This window comes from Bombyx mandarina, chromosome 10, assembly GCF_030267445.1.
Source record: "Bombyx mandarina strain Sakado chromosome 10, ASM3026744v2".
NCBI classification, from domain to species: Eukaryota; Metazoa; Arthropoda; class Insecta; order Lepidoptera; family Bombycidae; genus Bombyx; species Bombyx mandarina.
Genome location: NC_143217.1, coordinates 1,360,533 through 1,388,062, shown reverse-complemented (window position 1 = coordinate 1,388,062; position 27,530 = coordinate 1,360,533). Strand labels below are relative to the sequence as shown.

Genomic DNA, 27,530 nt, shown 5'->3' with positions numbered 1-27,530 from the left:
ATTATTGATGAAAGAATAAAATAATGTACTAAGACTTTGTAGAACACATTATTATTGACAAATAGTGTCACGACAGCATATGTCTGACTATTACAGTTATGCCGCGATAAGTGTTCTTTTATTAAAAAAATAAAACAACGTCAAATATCGTTGAAATTTTTATTAAAGACCCGAGCGGAGCCGGTGCGGGCCGCTAGTTTAATATAAGATGGTTCAATAGATACCTATGTAGTTGTTTTGTAATAAATAAATAAAACTATTCATTTTTAGTTCGTGTCTACAATTACAATAGACTAACAATACAAATTAAATAGATTCAAACTGCAATATTAGAATTGTTCGCATTACGACGACACTTTATCAGATTTGGACGTTCGGGATGGAAGATTTAATCTATACAGAAACAGTCGACGTGCCGCTGCAAGCGGTTTAGTATTCCCGACTGGAATTTAATATAAGGCGATGTAGATATTGCACGTTTACGAAATGATTGGACCTTATAACAATATATTTATGTTAATATTTCTATACCAATATATAAATGTACAGTGGTTTTTACGGACGTTCCATTATAACTACTGAGCCATGCATCCGATTGACTTGAAACTTAGTATCCATGTAGAAAATACACGTGCTTAATGGATACGCTAATATTTATATGAGTGTTGGACTCCCTACACCAGTTGCGGGGGCGTTAATGATGAGAATCTTTGTGGGGGTGAGAAATAATAATGTTCATTTTAAATGGCCAGCGAAGCGGACAGGTACTGCTGGTCTGTTATAAAGTAGCAAAAAATTCCTCGTGTGGACGCTTGTGGACGTCCCCATATTTTGGTACAAATGATCATTACTGATATATATATGTCGGCACACGTCAGGGATGGCTGAGCGGTAGTTTCGTCATCACTCGTATTCGATTGAACTCAGTTTAGTCAATAAAACTTTTCAATAATAATTATTGAAACTCAACACACACAACTTTCACAATGACAGGATAAACCGACAGTTTCGTTGCACATACCGACAGACCGACTGACTGACTGACTGTCAGAGACTCACTGCTGAGACGGACGGAATCACTGTCTGACACGAATGCCACGACTCTGTCCACGTACCGCCATTTTATACTGTGGCGTTACGGAGTCTACCCTTCATTATGTGATATTTATCAAAACAACATTTCATCATTTAAAATAATAATCAAAACCACCGTCTTAATATTACTAAAAGTCGTTATCCACGACAACTAAAAGTCGTTATCCACGACATATATTTATTTTGAGCTATCAAAAGGTAAAGAAAGTTACTGAAATCTAAACTCTCCTGATGAATCCTATCGCTTCTACTATCTATAGACAGATTACGTTTTTTTACGAGAACGCAAGATATTTTGAGATTTTTTGTAAACATATATCTCGACATAGATCTATTTAATACTAGTACTTCAAGAGCATGCGTTAATTTGTCTGATCAGTTGCAAATTAATCTATGTACATATGCCTATACAATACAACGTCTATACTAATAATACATAAATCTACAGTGGTTTTTACGGATGTTCCGTTATAACTACGGAACCATGCATCCGATTGACTTGAAACTTGGTATCCATGTAGAAAATAATTGTACTTAATGGATAGGCTAATATTTATATGAGTGTTGGACTCCCTAATAATAATAACAATAAATAATGTCGATTTTAAATGCGCAACGAAGCGGGCGATTACGGCTAGTGTTAATATAAATTTGGTGATACAACAAATATGTACGCTCGGCTCAGCAAATTAACATTCGTTTTTGTTTATGTTATGTCAGTAGCTGAAACAATTCATTTTAAAATTTTCTATACTACTACTGTTCATGTGAGAATACTCTATTCAAAATGTCAACATTGAACAGTAAACGCACACATACAAATAAAGTTTACCACAAACGGCTATAGAATATTCAAATTGCACCCCGTCGAAAATCAAAGTCCACAAAATACCAAACTAAATTTTAACCGTAGCGAGTCGAGTTATCTAATTTTCGACCGCAGAATATAAGCATAAAGTTGCCATGATTATGGATGCGGTTCCTAAAAAAATAAAAAGTGACAATCACTTTGGCCTCTAGACATATTCGAATCAGATTAACAATCTCACAGTCTAGAAGTGTGTGGTTTTGATTTGACCGAGGCTTTAAGACCTGTCATTACCAATTGAAAATCAACGTCATTAGTGATAAATGAGCACTGAAGTATTTACAAAGGTCTATGTAAATGAGAGCTACTTCTAGCCGTCGTTTAATTGAACAACATTCAATAAATAGGTTAGGGAAAAAACTTCTTCGCATTTTTTAAGAAAATTCACAACCTATTAATAAAGTCGTCATGCTTATTTCGACCATTACAATCGAGAATTAGACGTCGAATGTACGTAATTGAGTTTGAATCGGCTAGCGGTGTGTTCTGTTAATTGAATTTCGTTCCTATTGTTTTAGTTCGCCAAATATTTATTAATTTTGAATGTTCGCTCTTTGGACGCTTAGCCGTAGCATTTTTTTATTATTTTAGTCTTTTTGTAAATTGTTTAAGAATATTAATGAATAATGATAAACACAACGAGCAGAGATGAAATTTCTAATGGCAAAATAAATGCTTGTAAAATAAGGTATGTTATCAAAGATGGTTGAATAAATTGGCCTTTGGTATGAATAAAATTCCTACAAACTTGATTGTGTTTGATTTTGGAATTCAATTATAAATTAAGTACTCTTTATGGATATTTTATAAAGTGGAATGCATTGTGTGGAGAGACTATTTATTATTCGTGAGTAAGCCGAAAGCAAAAATTCAGAAAGCTAAAAAATAGTCTGATCACTAGGCACGTGAAAATTCAGGACAACGCAGCACTGCAAACCTGAAAATACCAGCAGTGAGAGAATGATTTAAGATAAAGTTTTTACCAGTCTTTTTGATGAATTAATTCGCCTTTTTTATGATTGAAAGATTACTGGTGGCCCGAAGGCCTTTCCAGTTTCACCAGGACAGGTGGACAGGAGGGGTGGGATTTGCTAACAACTGCTCGAGCGCCTCCGAAGGAGACCAGCAACTCAAAAGCAATTGCTTCGCATTAATTCGCTGCAAAGGCAAAATAAAGGGGCGATTTTTCAAAACACACTAAACAAATTTTCATATCTTATGATATGCAATTATTTTCTAAAACCACTTAACCTCATAAGTCGTAGGTACGATACAAGCTTCAGAATAGCACCCTGTGGAATCCAAAATTATTAGTTTACGTTCGAGCGTCGTACAATTTGAAGTTGTTACATGAAAACAGCCTATTATTTAGGCATTATTTTTAGTTTATCGATCAACGATTTTAAACTATTCACGACAACAATTTGTAATCAAAGACTTTTGTTAGGTCATGATTTTAAGGGTATCTTTCATTCATTTGGTCATCAATTTGATGAGATAACTCATGATCTAGTATTAATAAAGCCGTAACCAGAATACCATTTAATTTATGACACGAATTTATTTATATAATTGTCTTCAACATAACATTTTACTAAGTAACATACACGTAACAACAGCTTTCTCTCCTACATTTTTTGTATATAGTAGGAAATAAATAAAGTTCGGATATAATTTAAAAAATCAAACCTGCAAAATTATAATTTGCGTAATTACTGGTGGTAGGACCTCTTGTCAGTCCGCACGGGTAGGTACCACCGCCCCGCCTATTTCTGCCGTGAAGCAGTAAGCAGTAATGCGTTTCGGTTTGAAGGGTGGGGTAGCCGTTGTGACTATACTGAGACCTTAGAACTATATCTCAAGGTGTGTGGCGCATTTACGTTGTAGATGTCTATGTGCTCCAGTAACCACTTAACACCAGGTGGGCTGTGAGCTCGTCCACACATCTAAGCAATAAAAAAATAATAAAAAAATCACGACGAAAAACAAACACGAGATTAAACTGTAACAGTGTTTTTATAAATAATTATATTACTTTTAACAAAAGACCCATAAAATGTAAGAACATATAACGTGATTTGTGTTTGATGTCGAAGAACTTCACCAAGCTTTCATTCTTACGAGTAAGTCTAAAAGTCTTTAAGCTTCCTACGGGACGTATTATACGAAAACGAAGTAACTACATGCTTGACTTCGCTAAGTATACGCTTAGATCGTTGTTAAGCACCTTTAGAAAGTATTATGTTTACTTAAGCCGTTAGTTACTATATAGTTCAATTTCTAAGTTTTTTTAAACTATGGGATTGTTAAAAAAATCGGAAATTGGGTTAAGTCTTATTGTGTTATTTGGGCACAATTAGCATATTAATCGTTAAGTAATCGTTGGTGCTATTAGATATTCTGTAAAGATTTTATTTTCCATATTGCATTTTTTTTTATTCCTTAGATGGGTGAACGAGCTCACAGCCCAGCTGGTGTTAAGTGATTACTGGAGCCCATAGACATCGACGTAAATGCGCTACTCACCTTGAGATACAAGTTCTAAGGTCTCAAGTATAGTTACAACGGCTGCCCCACACTTCAAACCGAAACACATTACTGGTTCACGGCAGAAATAGGCAGGGTGGTGGTACGTACCCGCGCGGACTCGCAAGAGCTCCTACCACCACTAAAAATATATATAAAATATTCGTCTTTATTTTTAAAAAAAATCTATCTACCCTGTGCAGAGAACAGGACTATGTGAATCACTTTAAAGTTGATACACAAAGTGATGTGACGCCCGATCCTGTTTCGCATTTAAGCAAAGTTAAGTGGAAACATTGCTATTGTATTTTAATGAGTTCCAATTCGGAATCCTAATTCAATTATGTAATTACAAGGTAATTGTTTATTTGTTATGTGAAACCAATTGTTCTCGCTGTAGGTTTTACGATAAATTACCACCTGTGATTTGATAATATCGGCTGAGATAATATCACACTGTGAAAAGATAATATCTGAGGCTAAACGCTAGACGACATCTGGATAACTATTTCCAAGGACACGAAAACCTACAGACGTCCGATGCCATTCTGTAGTTGTTTATGAATAAAAACGTTAAACTATAATATAATCTTTTACTAACAAAATATTGGACGAGCACACGGCTCATTTGCTTTTAAACGGCCACAGCCACTAATGGACGTCAGCAATACTAGATACATATTCAAGTTTTTTTTTTAATTGTTTAGATGGTTAGACAAGCTCACGGTCCACCTGATGTTAAGTGGTTACCGGAGCCCATAGACATCTACAATGTAAATGCCGTGCCACCCACCTTAGTTAAACAAGTTCACAAATGACTTCCACAATGAGGGAATATCATCGTGAAATAAAAATCAAACCAGGAAAAATTATGCTTTGCTTAATTACTGACGGTTGGGTACTAGCACCCTGCCTATTTCTGCCGTGAAGCAGTAATGCATTGCGGTCTGAAGAGTGGGGCAGCCATTGTACTATAAAACTGAGACTCAAAATAAAAAGTAGCAACATTTACGTTGCTGATGTCTATTGGCACCAATAACCACTTAACGCCAGGTTGTCCATTAGCACGAGCCCCCATTTAACTAACAAAAAATCTACATCGTCAAAAGAATGATAAAAATCCTTACTTCGTTTTAGCCTGCAGGATGAATAATAGATCATATTTTATTTCAAGTAACGAAAGGACTGATCAGTATTTAACGGAGCATGAGTCTTGAGGCAGCCGATGAGACGCGACTAATCGTATGGAAACGTAAAGCCGTGTATTTTTCGCGATTCAATAATCAAAGTGTCAAATTATGTCTAGATTAAATATTTATTTTTAATAGATGATTTCAACAGCACAGTGGCTGGTTACTTATGCATCAATTGGTCGGAAAATTCGAGACTGAAGTGGGAGACAATGTTCATAGCATTTTGATCATTATTTATATGAGGCAACCGTGGGAGTTCAAATCAGTCACTGTGAATCACATTGAGCTTATGTTTGCCTGTGAGCTGAGTAGGTACTTGTGCAGAAATTCTTCGCGTTGTCTGGACCTAAAATGTGTTCTCCGAAAAGTCTTTTGCTATGGTGTATCGGTATGGGTGGACTATGGATAAGGCTTCGTTCTGCAAAGTAATTTTTCCAATTCCAACAACCCTAAGAGTCTCATTACGGCTGTTGAAAATTATTTTTATTGCATTGATGGATGCACGAGCTCACAGCCCACCTGGTGTTAAGTAATTACCGGAGCCCATAGACATCTACAACGCAAATGCCGCCACCCACTACGCGAATGAGTTCTAAGGTCTCAATATGGTTGCAACGGCTGCCCCACCCTTCAAACCGAAACGCATTACTGCTTCACGGCAGAAATAGCTATCTTAAGTTCATAATCTTAATGATTATTGTTTCCAATATTATGAATAGTATTTTCTGTTCTGGAGTATTTTACTGGACAGGTCTAAAGCCTGACCAGCGTCGGTAATGCCTCTGATGATGATGATGATAATAATAATTTCCATCTATTAATTAGAAAAAAGTGTCCGCGACTCTGAAGCTATTACTGTTTCTTTCATATTAGTAATTGTAGTCTTAGCATTACCATTAGCGAATTCCCTATTGTTATCTAAACAGTTCTACTATTGGGTATTGTAGAAGTCTACAGAGTAGACAACGTTGTCTCAAGATGGCAGCGGAATTTGGGAATATAGTGGTGGTAGGATATCTTGTAAGTCCGCACAGGTCCACCACCCTGGCTATTTCGGCCGTGAAGCAGTAATGCGTTTCGGTTTGAAGGGTGGGGCAGCCGTTGTAATTATACTGAGACCTTAGAACTGATATCTCAAGGTGGGTGGCGGCATTTACGTTGTAGACGTGTAAGCTTGTATCCACGTTAGTATTAGTGCTGTACCCTCACCGTCGCGCACATCACTCCAACAGATATATAGCAGAAATTGTATCAACTTTAGTTAATAAAGTCATGGTTATGTTTTGCTTCAAAAATTTCAATGAATATTAAACCTATTATAATATATTAATAAAATTAATATAGTGTCTGCTTCGATAGATAAATAGTAGATATTGTATCGACTTTAGTTAATGAAGTCTTAGTTATGTTTTGTCTTCAATAATTTGATCAATGAAAATATAATTAGCTACATACATTATTTTTAACTAAAATGACGTATATTCGAATACAATTAATGAACAGTAAATAATTAACAAATATGCTTGTCAGTGAATACGGTGATTTACTAACCGATCATTACAAAGAGGACACCAAAGATACAACTTAGTTAAATAATTGAATACTATGGAGAAAAAGAAACTTACCAAAACTCGACACATACTCTATGTAGGCAAGAATTAGCACCAACGTTTTAACTGAAATAAAATACGTATTTTTTAATATTAAATTAATTAGAGAAAATCATAAGTTATTCTATGACAGAGTTATAGTTAATTGCCTTATGACTAGGCAAAGTGAGAAGCAAAATTATTTGATTTACATATAAATGATACATATATTTTTAAGGATAGGCTTAGCTCTGTCCACGGCATTGCTGATGTCCATGGGCGACGGTAACCACTCAACACCGGGAGGGTTTACCCGTCCTTACAAGGGCAATAAAATTATATGTCATGTAACTACATTTACTAAAAGCACAATGAAAGAAAATAAAATAACACCGATATTCAAAGTAAGTCATTTGAAATTTGGAATTATTTTATTAACAGTTTAAACAGATTTAATAAATGGCTGATTAAAAAGTAAGAGGATTTTATTTCAAGCCGCTAACTTTATAATTATTTTCTTCTGTTATATTGTCCAATTTCGATATTCATCATTGTTCATCGAGGAGCATTTTCGTTATGTACTTGACTTATTGTTTAAATACTCAACATTAATAGAATGCTAATTTAAGCAATCGTAAACACTAAAAACAATAAACTAAACTATTTAATACTATCCGGTTATATTTGAATGAGAATTCGCATTACCTCTCGTGTACATGTTGGCGGGAAACTTGGGAACGTACGACGTGCGTCTCCCCCGAGTTACGAAATGGTACTGAATTTTCCCAGTGGTATGTTTCAGTAGCAAATTTTAATTTTGTTAACGTGAGGTTCAAACTATGACTCAAATATTTATTAGCTTACTATTCTAATATTAACATTATTTCCAAACAAGAAGCAGCCTTGTCGTATGGTGGTAGAATTTGTGATTGTGTCCGCGTTATTTCCCATTTAAATTGGTTTGAACATGGTTTTTTTATTTGGAAACTGTAAGGAGCCAGAGGCGCGATGAATCTCTACAGCAGCGGTACTTTAAGATTAGTCTGATAGATAGTCTGGGCAGATTGTAACGAAGGTGAAAATGAAACTAATAATTAACATTTATTTTGTAGTGTTTTTTCATAATGTACCTAATGTACCTAGTAGCCGCCTCAATGCCAATGATATCAACAGGGCCCGTGAGTCCGAATTTCGAAATGGTCCATATATTTTAAATACATTATTTATTACGCGACCACGACAATAAATAAATTATTTAGTCAAAAAGTCGGTCTATGTTATCTGAACGAATATGCTTATCGGGGTTAACGCAGTATAGGACTTAATTATCTAGTATTTGTTTTTGATATTTAGTACATAGTTATCGAAGCCTTTAGACACGAAAATGTACTTAAATTTATGTAATTAACAAACCACAAATCGATGAACACCGAAACTTTTGTTTCTCAAACAATACGAGCGACCGATAACAATCCGATTTGTAATTTTAAGTAAAGGATCAATCAGACTGATTGGCTCATTCACAATGTTCCCATTCAAATAAGCACTTTTCATTAATGCCTCCTTGAAACGCTATTGTTGATCTTGAGTAACTCTCAAGACATTTTCTTACGATTAGACCTTGAAATGGCAACCTATATTACGTAATTTGTGTAAATTAGGATTGGGCTTAGTTTTAAATAGTCTAAAAGTCAAGACTACAAGCTTATATGTTACCGCTTGCGATGTTTCTGGGTTTTATAATAACTTACTAAATTATCTACATTACGGATTAATAAAAAAATATACCTATATACCTACTAAGAACTTACTTAAATGAAATACACATTCTCGTGGAATTTTTTGTTGACGGACCGGCTCAATTTATAATTATCAAAGCTAATAAACAATGGAATCATTACATCTTAAATATAAGCTTTTTTGTAAGTCATTATATAACGGGTTTATACAGCTTAGATAATGCATAATGAATAAGACCGTAAGTCCCGTTTTCCGAATGCAAAAGGCAAATTGCAGTAGTAGACCAGGAGGGGTGTTGATTAAAACTATGAGCGCCTATGAGAATTTGTTCTTTTTATTTATTGCTTAGGTGGACGAGCTCACAGCCCACCTGGTGTTAAGCGGTTACCGGGGCCCATAGATCTACAACGTACCTAAATGTTGCCAGCTACCTTGAGATAACAGTTCTAAGGTCTCCGTTTTTACAGTATAACGGCTGCTCCACCCTTCAAGCCGAAACGCATTTCTACTTCACGGCAGAAATAGGCAGGGTGGTGGTACCTACCACCAATAATTACACAAATTAGAATTTTGCGGGTTTGATTTTTATTACACGATATTATTTCTTCACCGTGGAAGTCAATCGTGAACATTTGTTAAGTACGTATTTTATTAGAAAAATTAGTACCCGCCTGCGGGCTTCGAACACCTGTGCATCGCTAGATACGAATGCATCGGATGTCTTATCCTTTAGGCCACGACGACGACTATCTACTGTCCAATGAGCTCGTTTGCAATCTTCAGCATCCAAATAATATTTAATATCTTTCCGATTAATGCATATGGCAATTAACTCTTATAAATTGGCAATCAGTGACATCCGTTGGTCCGTTAAAGGCACTGAAGTATAATGGTTAAAGGAAATAAAAAAACGTTTAGTTCTTTTAATGTTAATAATTTGTATAAAGGGTGTCTGTTGAGATAGAGAAGTAGATGGAAAAAAATGCATGGTTTCTATTCAGTGGGTCTTTTAATCCCCGAAAAGATAAAAATCACGCAAACCTTCATGTCCTGGTGAAAAGAAACATTTATTTGGTATGTCATAATGACATAGGTTTCCAAGAAAAGACTTCACGACCAGCTTAATAAGCACCTTAATATCGCAAGTCCTGCTACGCATGAGAAATTTAAAACAAACAGAGAAAGTGGTACAGAAAAGTTGTACCATTCAGCCTTGGAATGATGGTATGTCCTTCTTCAAATGAGGTTTGGGGAGTCCTCAGAAGGCAACGGTGATTTTTATAAGCGTTAACGACTATAGGTAAGCCGTATACTCGTCTGCCGTCTGTCTAAGGTTACATCTAACGGCGAAACAGGTTTTTGTTAAATTTTTTTGCTGTCTATTTGTGTGTCATTAAATAAACGAGTACCTACTTACTAATCATGTAATCATGGAGAACTTTCAGGATGTGAAGCACTGCTGGTACTGCACATACACAAACAGCAAAACGATCATAAATATTAAATTACTAGCCGTAACCGTCCGCTTCGCTGGGCATTTAAAATTAAGATTATTATTTATTGTCATTATTATTGAGTCCAACACTCATATAAATATTAGCCTATCCGTTAAGTACATGTATTTTCTACATGGATACCAAGTTTCAAGTCAATCGGATGCATGGTTCAACAGTTATAACGGAACATCCGTAAAAACCACTGTAGATTAATATATTAGTATACATGTGCAAGTTTCAGCTTATGAATTGGCATATCCGAGTATAAAAATAGCAGCGGTGACGTCAGATTTTATCGACTTTTAAAGTATTAAGCGTACATAGTAAAATTAAAACCTTAAATTTAAAATCTCTTTTTCTTGAAAAAGTTTTACCAATCCACGTCCGAGTTGTTAAACAAATACATCGCCATCTTTGGAAGAAATATTTTACGGGAGAACCACGTAACGGTGATTCAAGTTTTAAAACTGAGGGTACTACTATACGTGACGTCACGAAGTATGTAACCACTGGAAGTGAACATGATATTTATATTCTTTACATCAAAAATAGACAATAGACAAGATAGAAGGATCATAAAGTTTAGTAACGGTTATTTTAGTTTATTGACAACACAATTTAAGTGCAGTGGTTGAAACTATAAAAAGACCGGGCGGCCTCTTTGATAGCGTTTATTGCCGTCTATGGACACCGAAAATCCATGGGTTACAACGGGCTCGCTATCGCTTATCGCAAAGTAAGGATCACCGGAGGAAAATGACCTACGAAAACACACTGTCCGCGGTAGCAGGAATGAACTTCACTCCTGGTTTTAAAATAAAAGTTTGTAACGCAGGAGAGGATATATTACAATCAGCAGACTTAGCGGAGATCTTCTCGAAAATAAAAAAAATATTGGATTGACCTATCCGTTTAACAGATACGGTGCTCGAAGCCTTTATTCAAAGTCTAATACTAACTCTCTCTCTCTTTCTTGTCTCCTCTAGTTTTCGTATTTCAAGGTAAACAGACCGTCCAAGCAATCGTTTCGTTAACACCAGCAGTGCCATTTCAACGATTGCACGAACCACGAGTCCTTACTGAGATACTACATCAAATTAACCCGGAAAACTTGAGAGCCTTTCAAACTCGCATGATTTGGAACATATGACATTAGCTGTTATGACGGAATTATTTATCGGTCTTTGTCGCAAATAAATTATTAGGGATACGTATATAATGTCTAGTTTTAGAGCACAATATAATTTACATGATTATTCAAGACAGTGTCTCGTTAAATAGGGTTCAGTATAACATGATTAGACGTTGTAGCCACATGACACCAATACAGATATATTGATATGTTATTGCGCCTAATGTGTTTACGACAGAATATGTGAAAGAACACATATTCAAGTTTGGAAATCAAGATGAGAATCAGGATGAGGGTTAAGTAGGACGATAGGATATGATTTGTAATGTGGAATGTTAAAAAAGGAACATTATGAAGGACAACAGGCTAGGATTTTCTCGTATGTAAACTCGAATTCTCTTTATTCGACACAATAACGCCTATCGTGTTCGTCGCTAACTACACTACAAAGCAGCATGCAGCCACCTTCTATGCGTTAGACGCGCGTTGATGGATCTAAACACGTCATATCGGAACCACCCGATCCACTAACGGTGCTTTTAGGTACCTCGAACACCGGTCATTGTTCTCGTCGAACCCGGCCCTTGCAACGAAGAGCTCGACGAGCAAATTAACCCACAGACACAGCCCACTGAGTTTCTCACCGGATCTTCTCAGTGGGTCGCGTTCCCGGTCCAGTGGTAGTTTCTGCGAAGCACTGCTCTTGCTAGGGTTAGTGTTAGCAACGTCGTCAGGTTTAAGACCCGTGAGCTCACCTACTAGCTCGGCTACGCTTGCATAGCCTCTCAAGGCTACCAGTTTAGGTAGGAAAAAAAAATTGGATCTAGTTGATCCACTTTCAGTGTTGTTGGACATTTCTAGTTATAATGCTACCAGTAACGATATACAGGTGACCGTACTTGCCAAATTCGTTGATAAGTTCGGCACGACACTTAGCCCATAACATCAGCCCACTGAGTTTTTACCGGACCATCCTAGTGGGTCGTAATTGTGATCCGATGGTAAATGCACTTGCGAGTCGAATTTCTTTCATGACTTCGACCGGGAATCGAATCCGTAGCGCAATCGTCCGGGTCAACTAAGCAATGAATAATCAATCATGAGGCACATAATTATGCCATGAGGATATCCTGAAGCAGGTCTCAGGGTCTATCACCAGCTATAAATAAAAATTTCTCAAAGCAACATATTTTGCAGCATTATATTTTACAAAAACAGAAAAGTTCCTGTTTACTGTCTTATTTACTTAAGTAATTAAATGTAAAATTCTGTAACAGGAAAAAAACAGTGAAAAGCAAGGGGAGATATTCTCATTGTGATATCATTGTGATAAAAAATATTTCAAATATTTTGCAATATTTCACTAAAAATACACTAAAATATGATTGAAGACTATCTGATATTTTTTATACATTCACTTCTTCTGTACATGTTATTCACTGCATAGTCCACCTAAACGGCTCTACTGGCTTCACATTTTACCAATACTAGGGAAAAATAAATTCTAAATTCTAAAAATTGGGTGCAGCATTTTATAAAACAAACATTAATATACTTTCTTCGGGTTTTTTCATGGGGCAGCCAATGTACTATAGAACTGAGACCAATATGATTGGTGGTGCATTTACTGTCTTGATGTCTATATGGGTTCCAGTAACCATTTAACAATAAGTGGGCCGTGAGCTTGATCACCTGTCTAAAGAGAAAAGAAAGGTAAAAAAAGATTTTTCAAAATAATCCACTAGCGATCTGTAATAAGCTAAGCCTCAAGTTTGAACAGGAGTGGTGGATTATGTTAGGAACCTTGTTTAGTCTGCTTTTTATTTATTTAATGTCTTATTTACTTTTTTATACTATATTAGTGTACAACGTTTTATTAAAGTAGTTATGGATAGATAGTACATAGGTTATGCTTAATCAGTCATAAAGGCAGACAACAGAGGCATAATAAATACTTGAGAATATTGGTCCGAATTATTATTTGCTCAGAAGATAGTTCATAATATGCAACACTGGTCTCATCCACTATTACGGTTACCCCATAACCGTAATAAGAACCATAATAAGTAATAGAAGTAAACTATTACTTCTATTACTACTTAGTATGATCTATTCCACCCTGTAATTCCCATCTCAAATAGTGGTTTTGGCATATGTTGCCTTACGGTATTGTTTGATGCCACTGTCCTGCACATTTTACACTTGTCTGAAGGGCAGTTTAGTCAGTGTTTCAATATTTGGTCAATCCATTAAGTATAATATACTACCATCTATAATAATATGACAACATTTTTTTCCTTCAAAATACTTATCATTTATAGACCGATAAGGTGACATGCAACCTCTTTGATAGGACATACAACCTACAATGACTGGACATAAACTAAGAGAAACTTGACAGGTGTGATTCTAAAAGAAACCAACGAAGTGGCACTGGTCATTTTAAAATACCCTTCTTAAAATACAATAGATGACAAAGAACTAACAGACCATTCAAGGATGTTGTGGTGTGCAACCTCTTTCACAGGACATACAATGACTGGACATAAATAAACTAAGATAGAGACATGACAGGTGTGGTTGGATAAGAAAAAGAATGAACTGATCATTCACATACATGAAATAAATGATAAAGAACAAACTAACAGCTCATAAGGAATAATAAAATTCTATGTTGGAAGAAGCCCACAATATTGGACATAAAAGAGTGTATGATTGTATATTTATCTCATTCTGTGAATTGTTTGTTCTCACGGGCTATTTATCTCATAAATTGAGTTGATAGAAGTAATAAGAGAACATCAGATATATCTTAAGAGATTTGGCAATTCCAAACTTGCCTACCTTAGAAACTTATGTATTTGTTAGTTGTTCAGTCTAAATTAAATAGTGTAGCTATTCATTGAAAAACGACATTATTTTAAAATTTGAGTAAATTCATTGAACATCAACTAAAAAAATACAGGTACACGGTTAAAATATAAAAATCTTTGTAGGCGAGACAAAAGTACACTCCAGTGCTTTACGGTAAAGATTTTTTTTTCTTCTTTTTAATTCATATTTTCAACTCTTATTCGGTTACGGAAAAAAAATATTATATTGCCGCGTTGAGCACTTGTGCCTAATGTAAATCCAACTCTGAGTAATTGCTTTCAATGATTCGTATAATGTACAGAATTTCATTATTTTCGCTCTCTTTAAATAATTCTATAAAGATAAAATTTGGGTTTTGATTAACCTAGGTACTTGAAGAAAGGAAAAGCTTCTCAGTGCAGGGTTCGGGGCAGTTTTCCTGAAGTTCATTACCAATGACATTAGTTCAAAAGTTAGATGGAAAGAGGAAACTTTTCCTATTGTTTATGATTAATTAAAATATACTCACAAGTATATATTTTGCTAAAATAGACATATTTAAACTTTTTCATTATCACAGACACTTACGTTTAAGCTTTAAGTTCATAAACTTCTTAACTTTATTTATTTCGGTTTAGCAGAAATTATTGCTCAAAATTAATTCAAAATTGTTGAGGTAAGGGAGAACGATATATATTTTCTAACAGGAAGAGTAGAGACAATATATATTTCTTAGCTGCGATTCAAAACAAGCGAGATTGAAATTTAAGGTTTTAAATATTTGGATTTGGAACACAGAATTCTCTCAAAGTCCACAGAGTGATTAGAGTTCTTAGACTTAGAAATAAGAGGCTCACTGAATTTGGCCCTTCTTTTTTTGATTTTCGGATTTTTTTTTATTTTTAATTATTTGTTCGTTAATGTTCGAATGTAAAAATTGTTTGTTCGTCTTTTATTTATTTATAATTAATTAAACAAATGATCACCTTTAAGTTGGCTTCCCTTACTAGATATCTTAATTTTTATTGCTCAGATTAATTAATTGTGATCAATTATCGTTTGTTTGAGGTCTATTGGTGATTGTTCGATCATAAAAACAATTAAATTCTCAATTATTAATTATTTTATATTTAATAAGCAAACCATCACCTCACGCCTACAATGTGCATGCGCCGGTTTTGTCAGTCAGCTGGCAATGGCCGTATTTACTAGCGTTTTCTTATCAAGTGCGTTTATACTGTCTAATTATTACTTAAATAGATCAAAAAAATATTGAAACTTCAACAAAAAATGTCAGTGCAGACGGCCAATTAATCGTTAAAGTACGATTAGCGCGGTTTGTTTAATTAATTATAAATAAATAGAAGACGACCAAAGTGAGTCTACGCTTCAAATTCCTGAAATATTTTAAGAACAAATTCCAACATTCCCTGGACTTCGATAAATTTATTAGATAACATTCAATCAAGTGATTTGACATTTCAACTTCATAAATGCTTAATTGTAAGTACCTACCTACTTAATTATTTGGTCGAAATACGGGCTAGTGTTTTTATTAAGCTGGATTTTTAAATAATATTCATTCATTATACACGAAATAATTAACATTTAAAACTATTGAATATATTTTAATCGTCGATTCATTTCATCCAGAATGAAGCATAAATAAGTGTTTTGCAGTTCGTTGTAGTTTGTACCGTCAGTCAAAGTACAAAATTAATTGGAGCGCGTTTTGCGCTAAGCAGAATTTTTGTAGGACAATGGAAAAAGAAAATAACACAGTGCCTTCTGATGATGTACTAAAACAGTACTTCCCGGATTTGCCGACCGGTCCTTTGGAAAAATTCAGGAAAAGGGCCAGTTTTGATTGGCGTCGAATGAAATTTATTTATGAAAATTTCAACACAATAAAATTGAAAGTAAGTGAAACATTAAAAATATTAAATTATTCCAATTTAATAAAATCATTCTAAAATTAAATAAATTGTTTAATATACCTTAATTTTCATTAAAAATATGTTACTGATGAACTAATCAAATTTAGTATAAAAAACTCGGTTTTTTTTTATTGGCCTTGTAGGCAGACGAGCATACGGCTCACCTGATGGTGAGTGGTTACCGTCGCCAATGGACCTCAGCAATGCCAGGGGCAGAGCCAGGCTGCTACCTGCCGCTAAATACTCTCCATAAGTCTCTATTAAAGCAAGAAACACTGTAGAGGGGAGCTCATTAATGGGTGAATCTGCTGATAGCTCACCGGGTGTAAAGTGATTAGTGCAGCCTGTAGAAACCACAATCTAAATATACAACAATATTATATAATAATATATATAATGGTTCCGGTGGTACAAAACTGGTTCACTCCTGTTCTGCTTATTAAAATAGCAAATCCTGAACTTTGTTCCTAAGTATACTATTATATTTATGTATTTTGTAGTTTTGATTTTAAATTATGTTTTCCATAGTTTTAAAAACCATTCATAATGCCAACTATTTAAGAAGAGAAATAAAATACACCTTAAATTGAACCACAATAAATTATATGAAGAAGAGTACACTTAATTATTTTATCTCTCACGTTAAATACATTCCATTCTTCACTATTTTCAGCATGAATTCTACACATTTATGGAGAACCATACCTTGTTTCACCACTCTGATGTCACCCCCAGCCTGGATGAGCAGAGGCATATAGCAACGAAAAGGATGTATGCAATATACAATGAAAATTTTTTACCATTTGAAAAGGTAGAAAATTTGGCATAATTTTTTTAATTTTACTGGAAATTCCAAATTATTTAAGTTTATTCTTTAAAATATTTAGTATTGAGCTGATAATATCTATTAACAGAAGCCCCACATAGTCTCAACTCAATTTTTTTTTCTTATGTAATATATAAAATGGCTAGAAAAATGTACTTTGAAACTGCACAGGTCCTAAGGTTAATTTGTTAATGAATTTTAAAGTGCTTATGACTGAAAATTCTTGAAAAAAATCACAGAATCATTTAGATATAACATGCTTCACCAATATTCACTTAAAGTAAAACATAAACTTTTCCAATGTAGTTAATGGGTAGGCCAATTGAACTGTCACAAACATCACATCAATATATGTGTCCATGTCCGAGTTGTCCATTAGTGTATATTGGAAAAGCTGAGTTATCTTAAAAGATCACAAAAACACCTATAAATTTATCAAGAACTTATATATCTCACAGATAGCTGCAGATCCCAAATGCTTTCAAGCAGAATCGGAAGCATTGTTCATGTTTGACAGTTCATTAGCTGTGAAACTTTCGCTCACATTCCGCATGCCCAGCAATGCTATAACTGGTAGCGGCAGAGACTATCATTACCCACTTGTTGAGGCACTGTCCAAAGCGGAGATTGGTGGATGTTTCGCTCTCACTGAAGTGTCCCACGGCTCTAATGCTAAAGGCATGAGAACGACTGCCACGTATTTACCAGAGAAGAGGCAGTTTGTGTTTCATACTCCTGATTTTGAAGCTGCTAAATGTTGGGTGGGATGTTTAGGTAAGCAGAGATATTAGTTATATTTTTATCAGCCATTCAAAAGTCTTGTTGCTGACAGTAAATTTAAGAAACAATATCTTTGCAGAATTTCAATATTTACTATATTATGTGAAATTGGCTTTTATATTCAGAAAAGAGAATGTAATTTAGGGCTATTTGTCTACCACCGCTTCCATTAAAAGTATTGATAGAGATAAAATTGTGGAATTTATATTTCTACTTCAGAGGAAAATAATACACACTATTTCTCACACTCTTCTCTTGCATCTGCATCATGTGATCCCATACGGGCAGGTACCACAATTCAGCCTATTTGCGTTGTGAAGCAGTAATAACGCATTGCAGCTTTCAGAGCAGCTGTTGTATTGTAGAACTTTGACTCATATCTCAGAACTCAAGGTGGGAGGCGCCATTTAAGCTGTTGATGTCATGGGCTCCAGTAACCACTTTACACCAAGTGAACCGTGAGCTCGTTTACTAGTTTAAGCATTAAAAAATATCAAGTAGCGGTTTCATGTTGAATAACTAAGGGAAAATATTGTGTTTTAGGGAAATGCGCAACTCACGCCATTCTTTACGCAATGTTGGTGTCGAAAGGAACAAACTATGGTTTGCACTCTTTCGTAGTACCCATTCGTGATCCGAAGACCTTAAAACCCTACCCTGGAGTGTTCGTAGGGGACCTGGGCGAAAAGATCGGGCTGAACGGGGTTGATAATGGGTCAGTTTCATTTATTTAAATTAATTATTAAGTAAACTACACATCCCGAGTGTTGGACATCAATGGAATTTAGTTCATTTTAAATTTAAGTTTTCACTATTAAGTCAAACCTCGTTTTTCAAAGAGGCTCACGTGAAGATCTTTGTAAAAATTGAAATCCATTGGGTCTACAGATAAAGGTGTTTCCCGAGCGCTATAACATGTCCTTCTTTAAAAGAGGCTTGTGGAGAGTATTAAGCGGTAGGCAGCGGCTTGGCTCTGCCCCTGGCATTGCTGAAGTCCATGGGCGACGGTAACCACTCACCATCAGGTGGGCCGTATGATCGTCTGCCTACAAGGGCAATAAAAAAAATGTAATATCCACTACTTCACTCCAAACCATAAGTCAAGTCATTGAAATGGGAATAAGTGGCAATTAAAAAACACAGAAAATGATCCTTAATGCTATAAACATAATGTTTTTTTAACTATTCCTAGGTTGTATAATTCTAACGACAAATATATATAATATTGCAGTTTCGTAATGTTCAACAAGTACCATTTGCCCAAAGAAGTAGCTTTGGACAAGCTTGGGGGCGTAGATGACAATGGCGACTATAAGACTCCGATCAGAGACCCTAAAAAGCGACTAGGAGCTTCGCTTGGCATCCTCTCCGGCAAGTAATGGCCAGTGACACTTCACATGTTTTCCGTTTTTGTCTTCAAAATTTTTACCATCATAGACGACATTTGTCAGTATGAAATAAATAGTATAGACCATTTAGATTTTTCGAGAGATTTTCTCATCGAGAAATTACGAAGACTTAGAACCAAGGTACGAAAGTGGCATATGATTTATCATCACGAAAAGTACGTTAAGCTCTCGCCATATAAATCGATCCTGTGCTTCTTTATTAGTCTGCTATTTAATAATGTCATATACAGGGTGTCATACATAATTAAAAATTTAACAAGAAGCAAAATATAAAAATGGCCTAAATTATTAGGGTAGGGGATAGGGGAAAAGATTAAAAGGACGACGGTTCCAAAGGTGGGTAGACGACATAAGGTCGTTGCAGGCTCTACGTGGAAGAGGAAATGCCACGACCGGGACTCATGGCAGGATTTGGGGGAGGCCTATGCGAAAGCAATTTACTGGTGGTAGGGCCTCTTGTGAGTCCGCGCAGGTAGGTACCACCACCCTGCCTATTTTTGCCGTGAAGCAGTAATGCGTTTCGGTCTGAAGGGTAGGGCAGCTGTTGTAACTATACTGAGATCTTAGAACTTATACCTCAAGGTGGGTGGCGCATTTACGTTGTAGATGTCTATGGTCTCCAGTAACCACTTAACACCAGGTGGGCTTTGAGCTCGTCCACCCATCCAAGCAATAAAAAAAAAGCAAAACAATCTTTGCGGATGTCAAATGTTTAGAAAAAATACATTAATAGTATGCGCCTAAATATGAATTAAGGTTGTTAATAAAGGCTTCTTTATCTTTATCTTTATACAGGTTGTTAGAGATCGCTTCTGAAATCTAGACGAATAAGATGCTAAATCGGTAAACAGCTAATAATTTACCGATTCAAGTAGAAATGTAATGTTAAGTGAGGCCGCCCCCGCGCTGCGTCGCGAGGGTAGGCCGCGCGCGTCCGTGGATATTGCTTTGCGTTCCATTGCGCGCGCTACGAACCTATTTGTATACGACCTTATGACCACGAATACGCTGACATACGTTTTTGGTCACAATAAACCCTGTATATTCTAAAATTTATTTAAAAAAAATTGAAAACAACAATATCATTTTCTAGACAGCATTCTTAATTAGTTATGTTGTTGCGTTTCTTCCAGGCGGCAGAGTCCATATAACCGGGATATCGACCTTCTATCTGTTGAAAGCTATCGTGATTGCTATTCGGTACTCGGCCGTGAGGAGGCAGTTCGGGCCCGAGGGCTCTGATGAGGAGACGCCGGTATTGGAGTATCAGCAGCAGGTATAATGAACTTCGGTGATTTTATTTAATTTCCAAATGTTCCTATAGCTAATCAATCGTTATCTTCGGGAATATCTGCCAGTCTGGGCGCACAATTTTACTGTAGATGGGTCGACAAACTTATCGCCATATTTATGTTGAGTAGATACTAGTGGTCGCCTAGTAGTCGAAATTCGACCATAATTAAATTAAAATTATAAGCTTGAACATTATTATGGTTCTATTGTCAAATACCTTCTATAATCACCAACCAAGATTTCGCCAAGGCTACACTATAAACAAGTAATATTAACGACAAATGCTATATGCACTATGCACTATGCTGTTGATCACAACCATACCAATAATGTGATCAAATGACGCATTGAATCAATGTTGTTTATTCAATTCCAGCAAATAAGACTTCTGCCGTACTTAGCGGCCACGTACGCCATGAGGATATACTCTTCGTGGCTCGGATACACGCATATAATGATGACAATCAACAAATATATGGGTGGGTATATTAATAATTAATGAAGAATTCTCGATTACTATATCGATAAACTCATTTGAAAATATTCATTTACGTAAAATAATTATTATACCACTCCGTAAGCCCGCAATCTATGTAGAACAAATTTGTGGTCAACAAACGCGACATCGACGTGGAAGCGCGCGACGGCTTCTGGGGATACGAGTAGTTGTGTTAGAGTGGAATCCGACTATAGTAGAATTATTTTGTCTGTAAATAATGTAATTTTGTTTCTAAATAATATTTGCACGTGTTGTTATCAACAATGTGTTAAAAATTTTCACTGAAATGAAAATAGTTCCCGTAAAGTTACAAAGTGTTAATTTCTGCCGTTCTCGTTAACTTGCTGCGATTAGAGATTTTTACTTTCATTTTTATGACACCACAAAATGACTACAAAATGACAAAACTAAATACACTATCGATAACGCTTATCGAAAACAATAATGCGCATCACTATGTCCGTCCATAAGGCTCGTGAGTGGAAGAGAGAGCGAAATATTCGCTTCACCGCTCCGATTATTTATGACCCAAACTGCACGGACAAGATAATTCTACTATAGTCCGTGACGTTCGAGGCGAGGAGAGAGAGAGGGAAAGAGAGAGAGAGAGAAAGAGAGAGAGAGAGAGAGCTACTGTACGCTGACGTGGTCGCGCAGGCGCGGACGAGGACGCGGGTGCGCGCGGCGCGGAGCTGCACGCGCTGTCGTCGGCCGTGAAGCCGCTGTTCGGCTGGACGGCGCGCGACGGCATCCAGAACTGCAGGGAGGCCTGCGGGGGACACGGATATCTTAAGGGTGAATACTCATTTTAATAGATTTCAGTTAATTTTAAATCTATTAAAAAAAATCGTTTCATATTTGTCTCCGATCTCATATTTTTGTTGTTAACACGTATACATTCGGTCTGAAATTAAAAAATTGAAATAAGATTTTGTATCTCGAGATCGATTTATAAAAATCGTTCTTTTTTTAAATTAAAATACCGATTTTTCGATTAATTAATTTCAGTATCCCGTCTCTAACTTCGCACAATTATTAATGCGTGTAGAATAAATTTTAGTTACAATATCAGCAACGTACGACAGGTGGCGCGCGAGTGACAAATGTTTGTACATATTTATACATTTGCTGATAGCCACAGTGGAGATTTATTTTTTACTCACAGCGGAATGCGAGTTTTTCGTATTAGTAATTTGTTAGGAAACTGCCGCCCGTTAGGAAACTCCCCATTTTTGGGAAAAAAACATCGGAATAAACTAAGAAGGGAATCAAACATGCTTATATTATCGTATTATCATATTGATTATTTTTATTGATAAAATGCATAATATCGAAACGGCTGAGGGTGTTTTGTCGCGCAGAGGCGGCGCTGGGCGAGCTGCGCAACGACAACGACGCGAACTGCACGTACGAGGGGGAGAACAGTCTGCTGGTGCAGCAGGCCAGCAACTGGCTGCTGGCGCTGTGGCCGCGCCGACACGCGCCCCCCCCGCACCCGCTGCGCTCCCTCGCCTTCCTGGAGGAGGCGGACCGGCTTCTCGTCCAGAAGGCTCCCTGGAACACCGTCGAGGATATCATCGAGCCTGCCAGTCAGTTTTAAATTAGATTTGTTTATTAAGCGATTTAAGCTGTCGACTTTCCACCCCCACCCTCACCCATGGGTGTCGTAAGACGCACTAGGGACAGAGAAACAGCCTTCTTCAATTATTAATAGGTCGGGGAAAAAGTCTCTTCGCATTTTTTAAGAAAATTCAAGACATATTTTTTTCAATAACTTGTAGGTAGGGACATGATCCCATTGCTATAGAAATTTTGGGGCTTCTGATCGAAATACCGCGACAATTGGTTTTGGCAGTCCTCTCGTGATGTTAACCTGAAGAATTCTGAAGAGACCGAAACAGGGGGAAATCTGAAGGTGCAAGGTCAGGACTATACGGTGGATGCATTAACACCTCCCAGCCAAGCTCTCTTAATTTTTGCTGAGTGGCTAAAGATGTGTGAGGTCTAGCGTTATCATGATGAAAAACCATACCCCTTCTGTTGATTAATTTCGGCCGTTTTCTCTCAATTTCTTGCTTTAATCTCATCAGTTGTTCACAGTAGAGCTCAGAATCGATGGTTCTGCCTGGCGGTAACAGCTCATAATGAATAATGCCCTTCCAATCCCACCACACACACAGCATCACCTTGTTGCGAGTTAACCCGGGTTTCGCCAGTTTGTGAATCCTGACCGACCTTTGACCACGACCTTTTTCGCACGTTCTTGTCGTACGTGATCCACTTTTCATCACCAGTTATCAGCTTCTTCAAAAATGGTTCGGGTTCATTACGTCGTAATAAAGAATCACAAATGAGTACACAGTTCATTACGTTTCTTTCAGTGAGCTCGTGAGGTACCCAAATATCGAGCTTTTTTGTGTACCCAGTTTTTTTCAAATGCGCCAAAACTGTTTTGTGTTAAATTTCCAGTTCTTCAGCTACGTCGTAACTACTGATATGCCAATCTTGCTACACTTTTTAAAAAATGGCATCCTTTTTAACCGTAATAGGGCGACCAGAGCGACGTGCATCTTTGACATGAAAATTTCCGGATTGAAAACGCTTAAACCAAATTTGTGCCACTCTCACAGACACTGCACTAGATCCATAAACATCGCAATTTTTTTTCGCGGCTTGCGTTGTATTTATACCTTTTTTGTTGTAAAATTTTAAAATGTATCGAATTTCTTCATTAGCTTCACTCATCACACAGTTTCCTAATTTGAATTTGGAATTATCTTCTTTAAAATTTAAACTTTTAATGATACCAAACCAACCAGATACAAATAGTATAGCCAAAGAGATTTTATTGCCAGTTCATACATACTATAATGCGAAAAGACTTTTTCCCCAACCTATTATATCAGTATACCGTAATCTCCAAATAACATTTGCCAAGAGTAGGTGTTGTCAGCCGGCGTAGGACTTATCTTCCCGTCCTGCGAAGCAGTCGACCTGTAGCCCTGTGTGCACGTAAAATCACGTCCCAGCAAATGCACCTATCGCATTTTATTAACAGATAAACCTATTGTTCGCCGTATCATGTCATAAACTATGGTAAAAAGTATCGTATCTACTAATAGTATAATCAATCAAGCGAATACAGTTGAAAATGGCTATCGTCCCACGACACTGTCGCTCCACGAAATTGCCGCCCCAGGAGCGATTTTTGTCCAAGTCTACTTCTAGCTAATCCAATACCAAACTCCGCAGACTTGGTGCACACTTACAAGTGGCTGACGGCGTTCATGCTCAAGATGACGCATGAGAAGGTGGAGAGGCTGAGGAGCGAGGGCAGCGACCCCTTGCAGGCCAAGAACGAATCCCAATCCTTCAACGCGGTCACTTTAGCCATCGTCTACGCAGAGGTCAGTGGGCACTTGCAGCGCTCGGTCGTTATACAAAACTGATGAGCAACACTCCAGTGGGCCTTGTAGATACAGCGTCATACCCGATTCTGTAGATCGAATGGTAAACAGTCGACGTCGCCCTAAACATGTTTTACGGATCCCCCTGATCCATTAACGGTGCTTTTAGGTACCACAAGCACCTGTCACCGTCCTCGTCGAACCCGTCGCTTGCGACGAAGGGCTCGACGAGTAAATTAACCCATAGACACAGCCCACTGAGTTTCTCGCCGGATCTTCTCAGTGGGTCACGTTTCGGATCCGGTGGTAGATTCTACGAAGCACTGCTCTTACTAGGGCCAGTGTTTAGCAACACTTCTGTTAGAGCCCCGTGAGCTCACCTACACTTTAGGGCGAAGCTGATATAGCATCTCAAGGCTATCAGCATAGGTAGAAAAAAAAAAAGATACAGCGTGTTGTTATTTGCGAAATAGTGGGTGTGTGGGCATGTGTGTGTGTGTGTGGTGTGGGTGTGGGTGGGTGGGTGCTTGGTATGTGTGTGTGTGTGTTGCTTGGGGTGTGTGTGTGTGTGTGTTGCTTGGGGTGTGTGCGTGTGTGTGTTGCTTGGGGGTGTGTGTGTGTGGGTGTGGGTGCTTGGGGTGTGTGTGTGTGTGTGTGTGTGTTGTTTGCTTGGGGTGTGGGTGTGGGTGTGTGGGTGGGTGTGTGTTTATGTGGGTGTGTGTCTGTGTATGTTTGTGTATATGTGTGTGTAAGTGTGAGTGTGCGTGCGTGCGCTAGAAATATTTTATTTAATAATTATCGATTTATTTGAAATTTATTCTTCACTAAATGTGATTACTTTATCAGAACCACGTCCTGAGCCACTTCTACGAGTCGGCAGCGCAGTTCGCGGAGCCGTCCTGCCGCCGCGTGCTGCTGCGCCTCGTGTCGCTGTACGGAGCCTTCCTCGTGGAGAAGCATCTGGCCACCCTGTACATTGTGAGCTCACCTCATTGTTGCTTCACTGTCTGCGTGACTGTCTAGCTCCCACTGGTTTTTGGGGTGGTATGGTCTGGTTTCAACAATACTTTTGGGAGTTTGGAAGTTCCAACATTGAGAAGATCTTTCACCGAACGGGTGAAGTTACGTTTCAAATTTTAAACCTTTATTTTGACAATCTCGTTAGCGGGATTCAAGCATCTCTCAATTATCTTGTGTTCTGTGATGGCAACGGCCACACACTAGGCGATAAGACGAGCGGCGACATTTGTACCATTTCTCAGCGCTGCGATGTGGGTTTGGCGCAAAGTGGACTGTAATCTCGTTTTCTTGTACGCGAACAAAACAATATCAGTCATCAATTTCCAGGGTGGGTTCTACTCCGGCAGCCAGGGTCTGGCCCTGCGCGAAGGGATCCTGCAGCAATGCGCCGCGCTGTCCCATGAGGCCGTGGGCCTGGTGGACACGCTGGCCCCACCGGACTTCTGCCTCAACTCGGTCCTGGGCCAGTCCGACGGAGAGGTGAGTAGAGCGGGCGACAACTACACGTAAGGAGACTTAAGCACTTTAAAGAAAAGCCCACTGAGTTTCTCGCCGGATCTCCTCAGTGGGTCGCGTTTCTGATCCGGTGGTAGATTCTGCGCAGCACGGCTCTTATTGGGGTTAGTGTCAGGAATATCACCAGGTTTGAGCCCACCTACTCGCTCGGTGAACCTACCATGACCTCTTGAAATTACTAAAATATGTAGAAGAAAAAAAATTCTTTTTTTTGATTCCCTTTATACTTTTTTCCTACCTAAGCTGATGGTTTTGAGAGATCATTTTAGCGTAGCCTTAACAATAAGGTAAGCCAAATCTGATGTCGTTGCTAACACGAACCCTAGCAAGAGCAGTGCTTCGCGGAATCTCCTCCGAATAGGAAAAGCGACCCACTGAGAAGATCCAGCGAGAAAGTCAGTGGGCTAACCTATCGAGCGCAGCGCGTGACGCGTGGCTGGTTGCAGGCGTACAAGCACATCCACGCGAGCGTGACGTCACGCCCCGACGCCACGAGCCGGCCCGCGTGGTGGCGCGACGTGGTGGACTGGCAGAATTATTTGAAGTCTAAGCTGTAAGACTTTATTGGTTTTTTTTAATGGATTTATTATGCTTAACTTTACTGATGCCAACATTAAATACTCACAATGTGACGTTTATGATAATCACGTGCTATGATGGGAACAGATAGTATTAAAATTATTTTTTTAAATTAACAAACGATATGTTTCGCAATCATTTTCACAATGAATGTGGTTGTCCTGGTCTATATTTGGTATATATTGAAAACATCACTGATACCAGATTATTGTTTTTAAATATTTAAAAAAATATGTTTTTATTTGCACTTATTGTTATGTATATTTTAGTGTTTAACTTTAATATTAAATTAAGAATTTATAATCTATAATATTAAGGTACATTTTTATACAGGGATTTTTATAATAAAGGATTTTTATAATGGTTTTTTATTAAACTTTTTATTGATCTTATTAATAATATTTCCCTAATATTTAATCATCAAAAAGTTAATGTTTTCTGAACGCGCAATCAACACTGAAGGTGCCTCATAAATTTTAATTGTGATACACTGCGCGTATGTCGTCGCGGCCTAAAAGATAAGACATCCGGTGCATTCGTATCTAGCGATGCACCGGGGTTCGAGTCCCGCAGGCGGGTACCTATTTTTCTAATGAAATACGTACCTTCTTAACAAATGTTTACGATTGACTTCCACGGTGAATATTCCTTCACCGTCACATTGTGTCATAAAAAACAAACCCGCAAAATTATGTGTAAATGTATTGTGTAAATGTTTATTTGTTTTTAGATATTAGACACTGCAGTAATATATTTTCAATAGGACCTTTTG

General features: G+C 37.3%; 2 protein-coding genes across 5 annotated transcripts in view; one reads left to right on the top strand and one right to left on the bottom strand.

The window, feature by feature from the left end:
• The window catches only part of LOC114251405 (beta-1,3-glucosyltransferase), a 38,342-nt gene extending 23,065 nt beyond the window's left edge, over positions 1-15,277 (bottom strand). Inside the window, exons 1-2 of one of the 3 annotated variants that reach the window (XM_028185648.2) lie at positions 15,081-15,277; positions 7,308-7,358 (exon numbers count right to left, since the gene is read on the bottom strand). In XM_028185648.2, the coding sequence (XP_028041449.2) occupies positions 7,308-7,358; positions 15,081-15,099 (70 nt within the window). In that variant the 5' untranslated portion in view covers positions 15,100-15,277. Of the gene's footprint in view, positions 1-7,307; positions 7,359-7,976; positions 8,135-15,021 lie in introns of those variants that run through there. The other 2 variants (XM_028185647.2, XM_028185649.2) reach the window with 2 other exon arrangements.
• A 398-nt stretch (positions 15,278-15,675) lies between these two features.
• Acox3 (Acyl-CoA oxidase 3) lies at positions 15,676-27,123 on the top strand. Of its 2 annotated transcripts, none has more exons than XM_028185652.2 (14): positions 15,676-15,995; positions 16,238-16,411; positions 17,103-17,240; positions 17,714-18,029; positions 18,579-18,750; positions 19,267-19,406; positions 20,578-20,720; positions 21,114-21,216; positions 21,894-22,031; positions 22,598-22,825; positions 24,489-24,643; positions 25,490-25,621; positions 25,991-26,143; positions 26,626-27,123. In XM_028185652.2, the coding sequence occupies exons 2-14, from the start codon at positions 16,253-16,255 to the stop codon at positions 26,734-26,736; spliced, it is 2,088 nt and encodes a 695-aa protein (XP_028041453.2). In that variant the 5' UTR covers positions 15,676-15,995; positions 16,238-16,252; the 3' UTR covers positions 26,737-27,123. The 2 variants fall into 2 exon arrangements, with proteins under 2 accessions (XP_028041453.2, XP_028041454.2); XM_028185653.2 differs by having other exon boundaries at positions 15,860-15,995; positions 16,173-16,411.
• Positions 27,124-27,530: the final 407 nt, after the last annotated feature.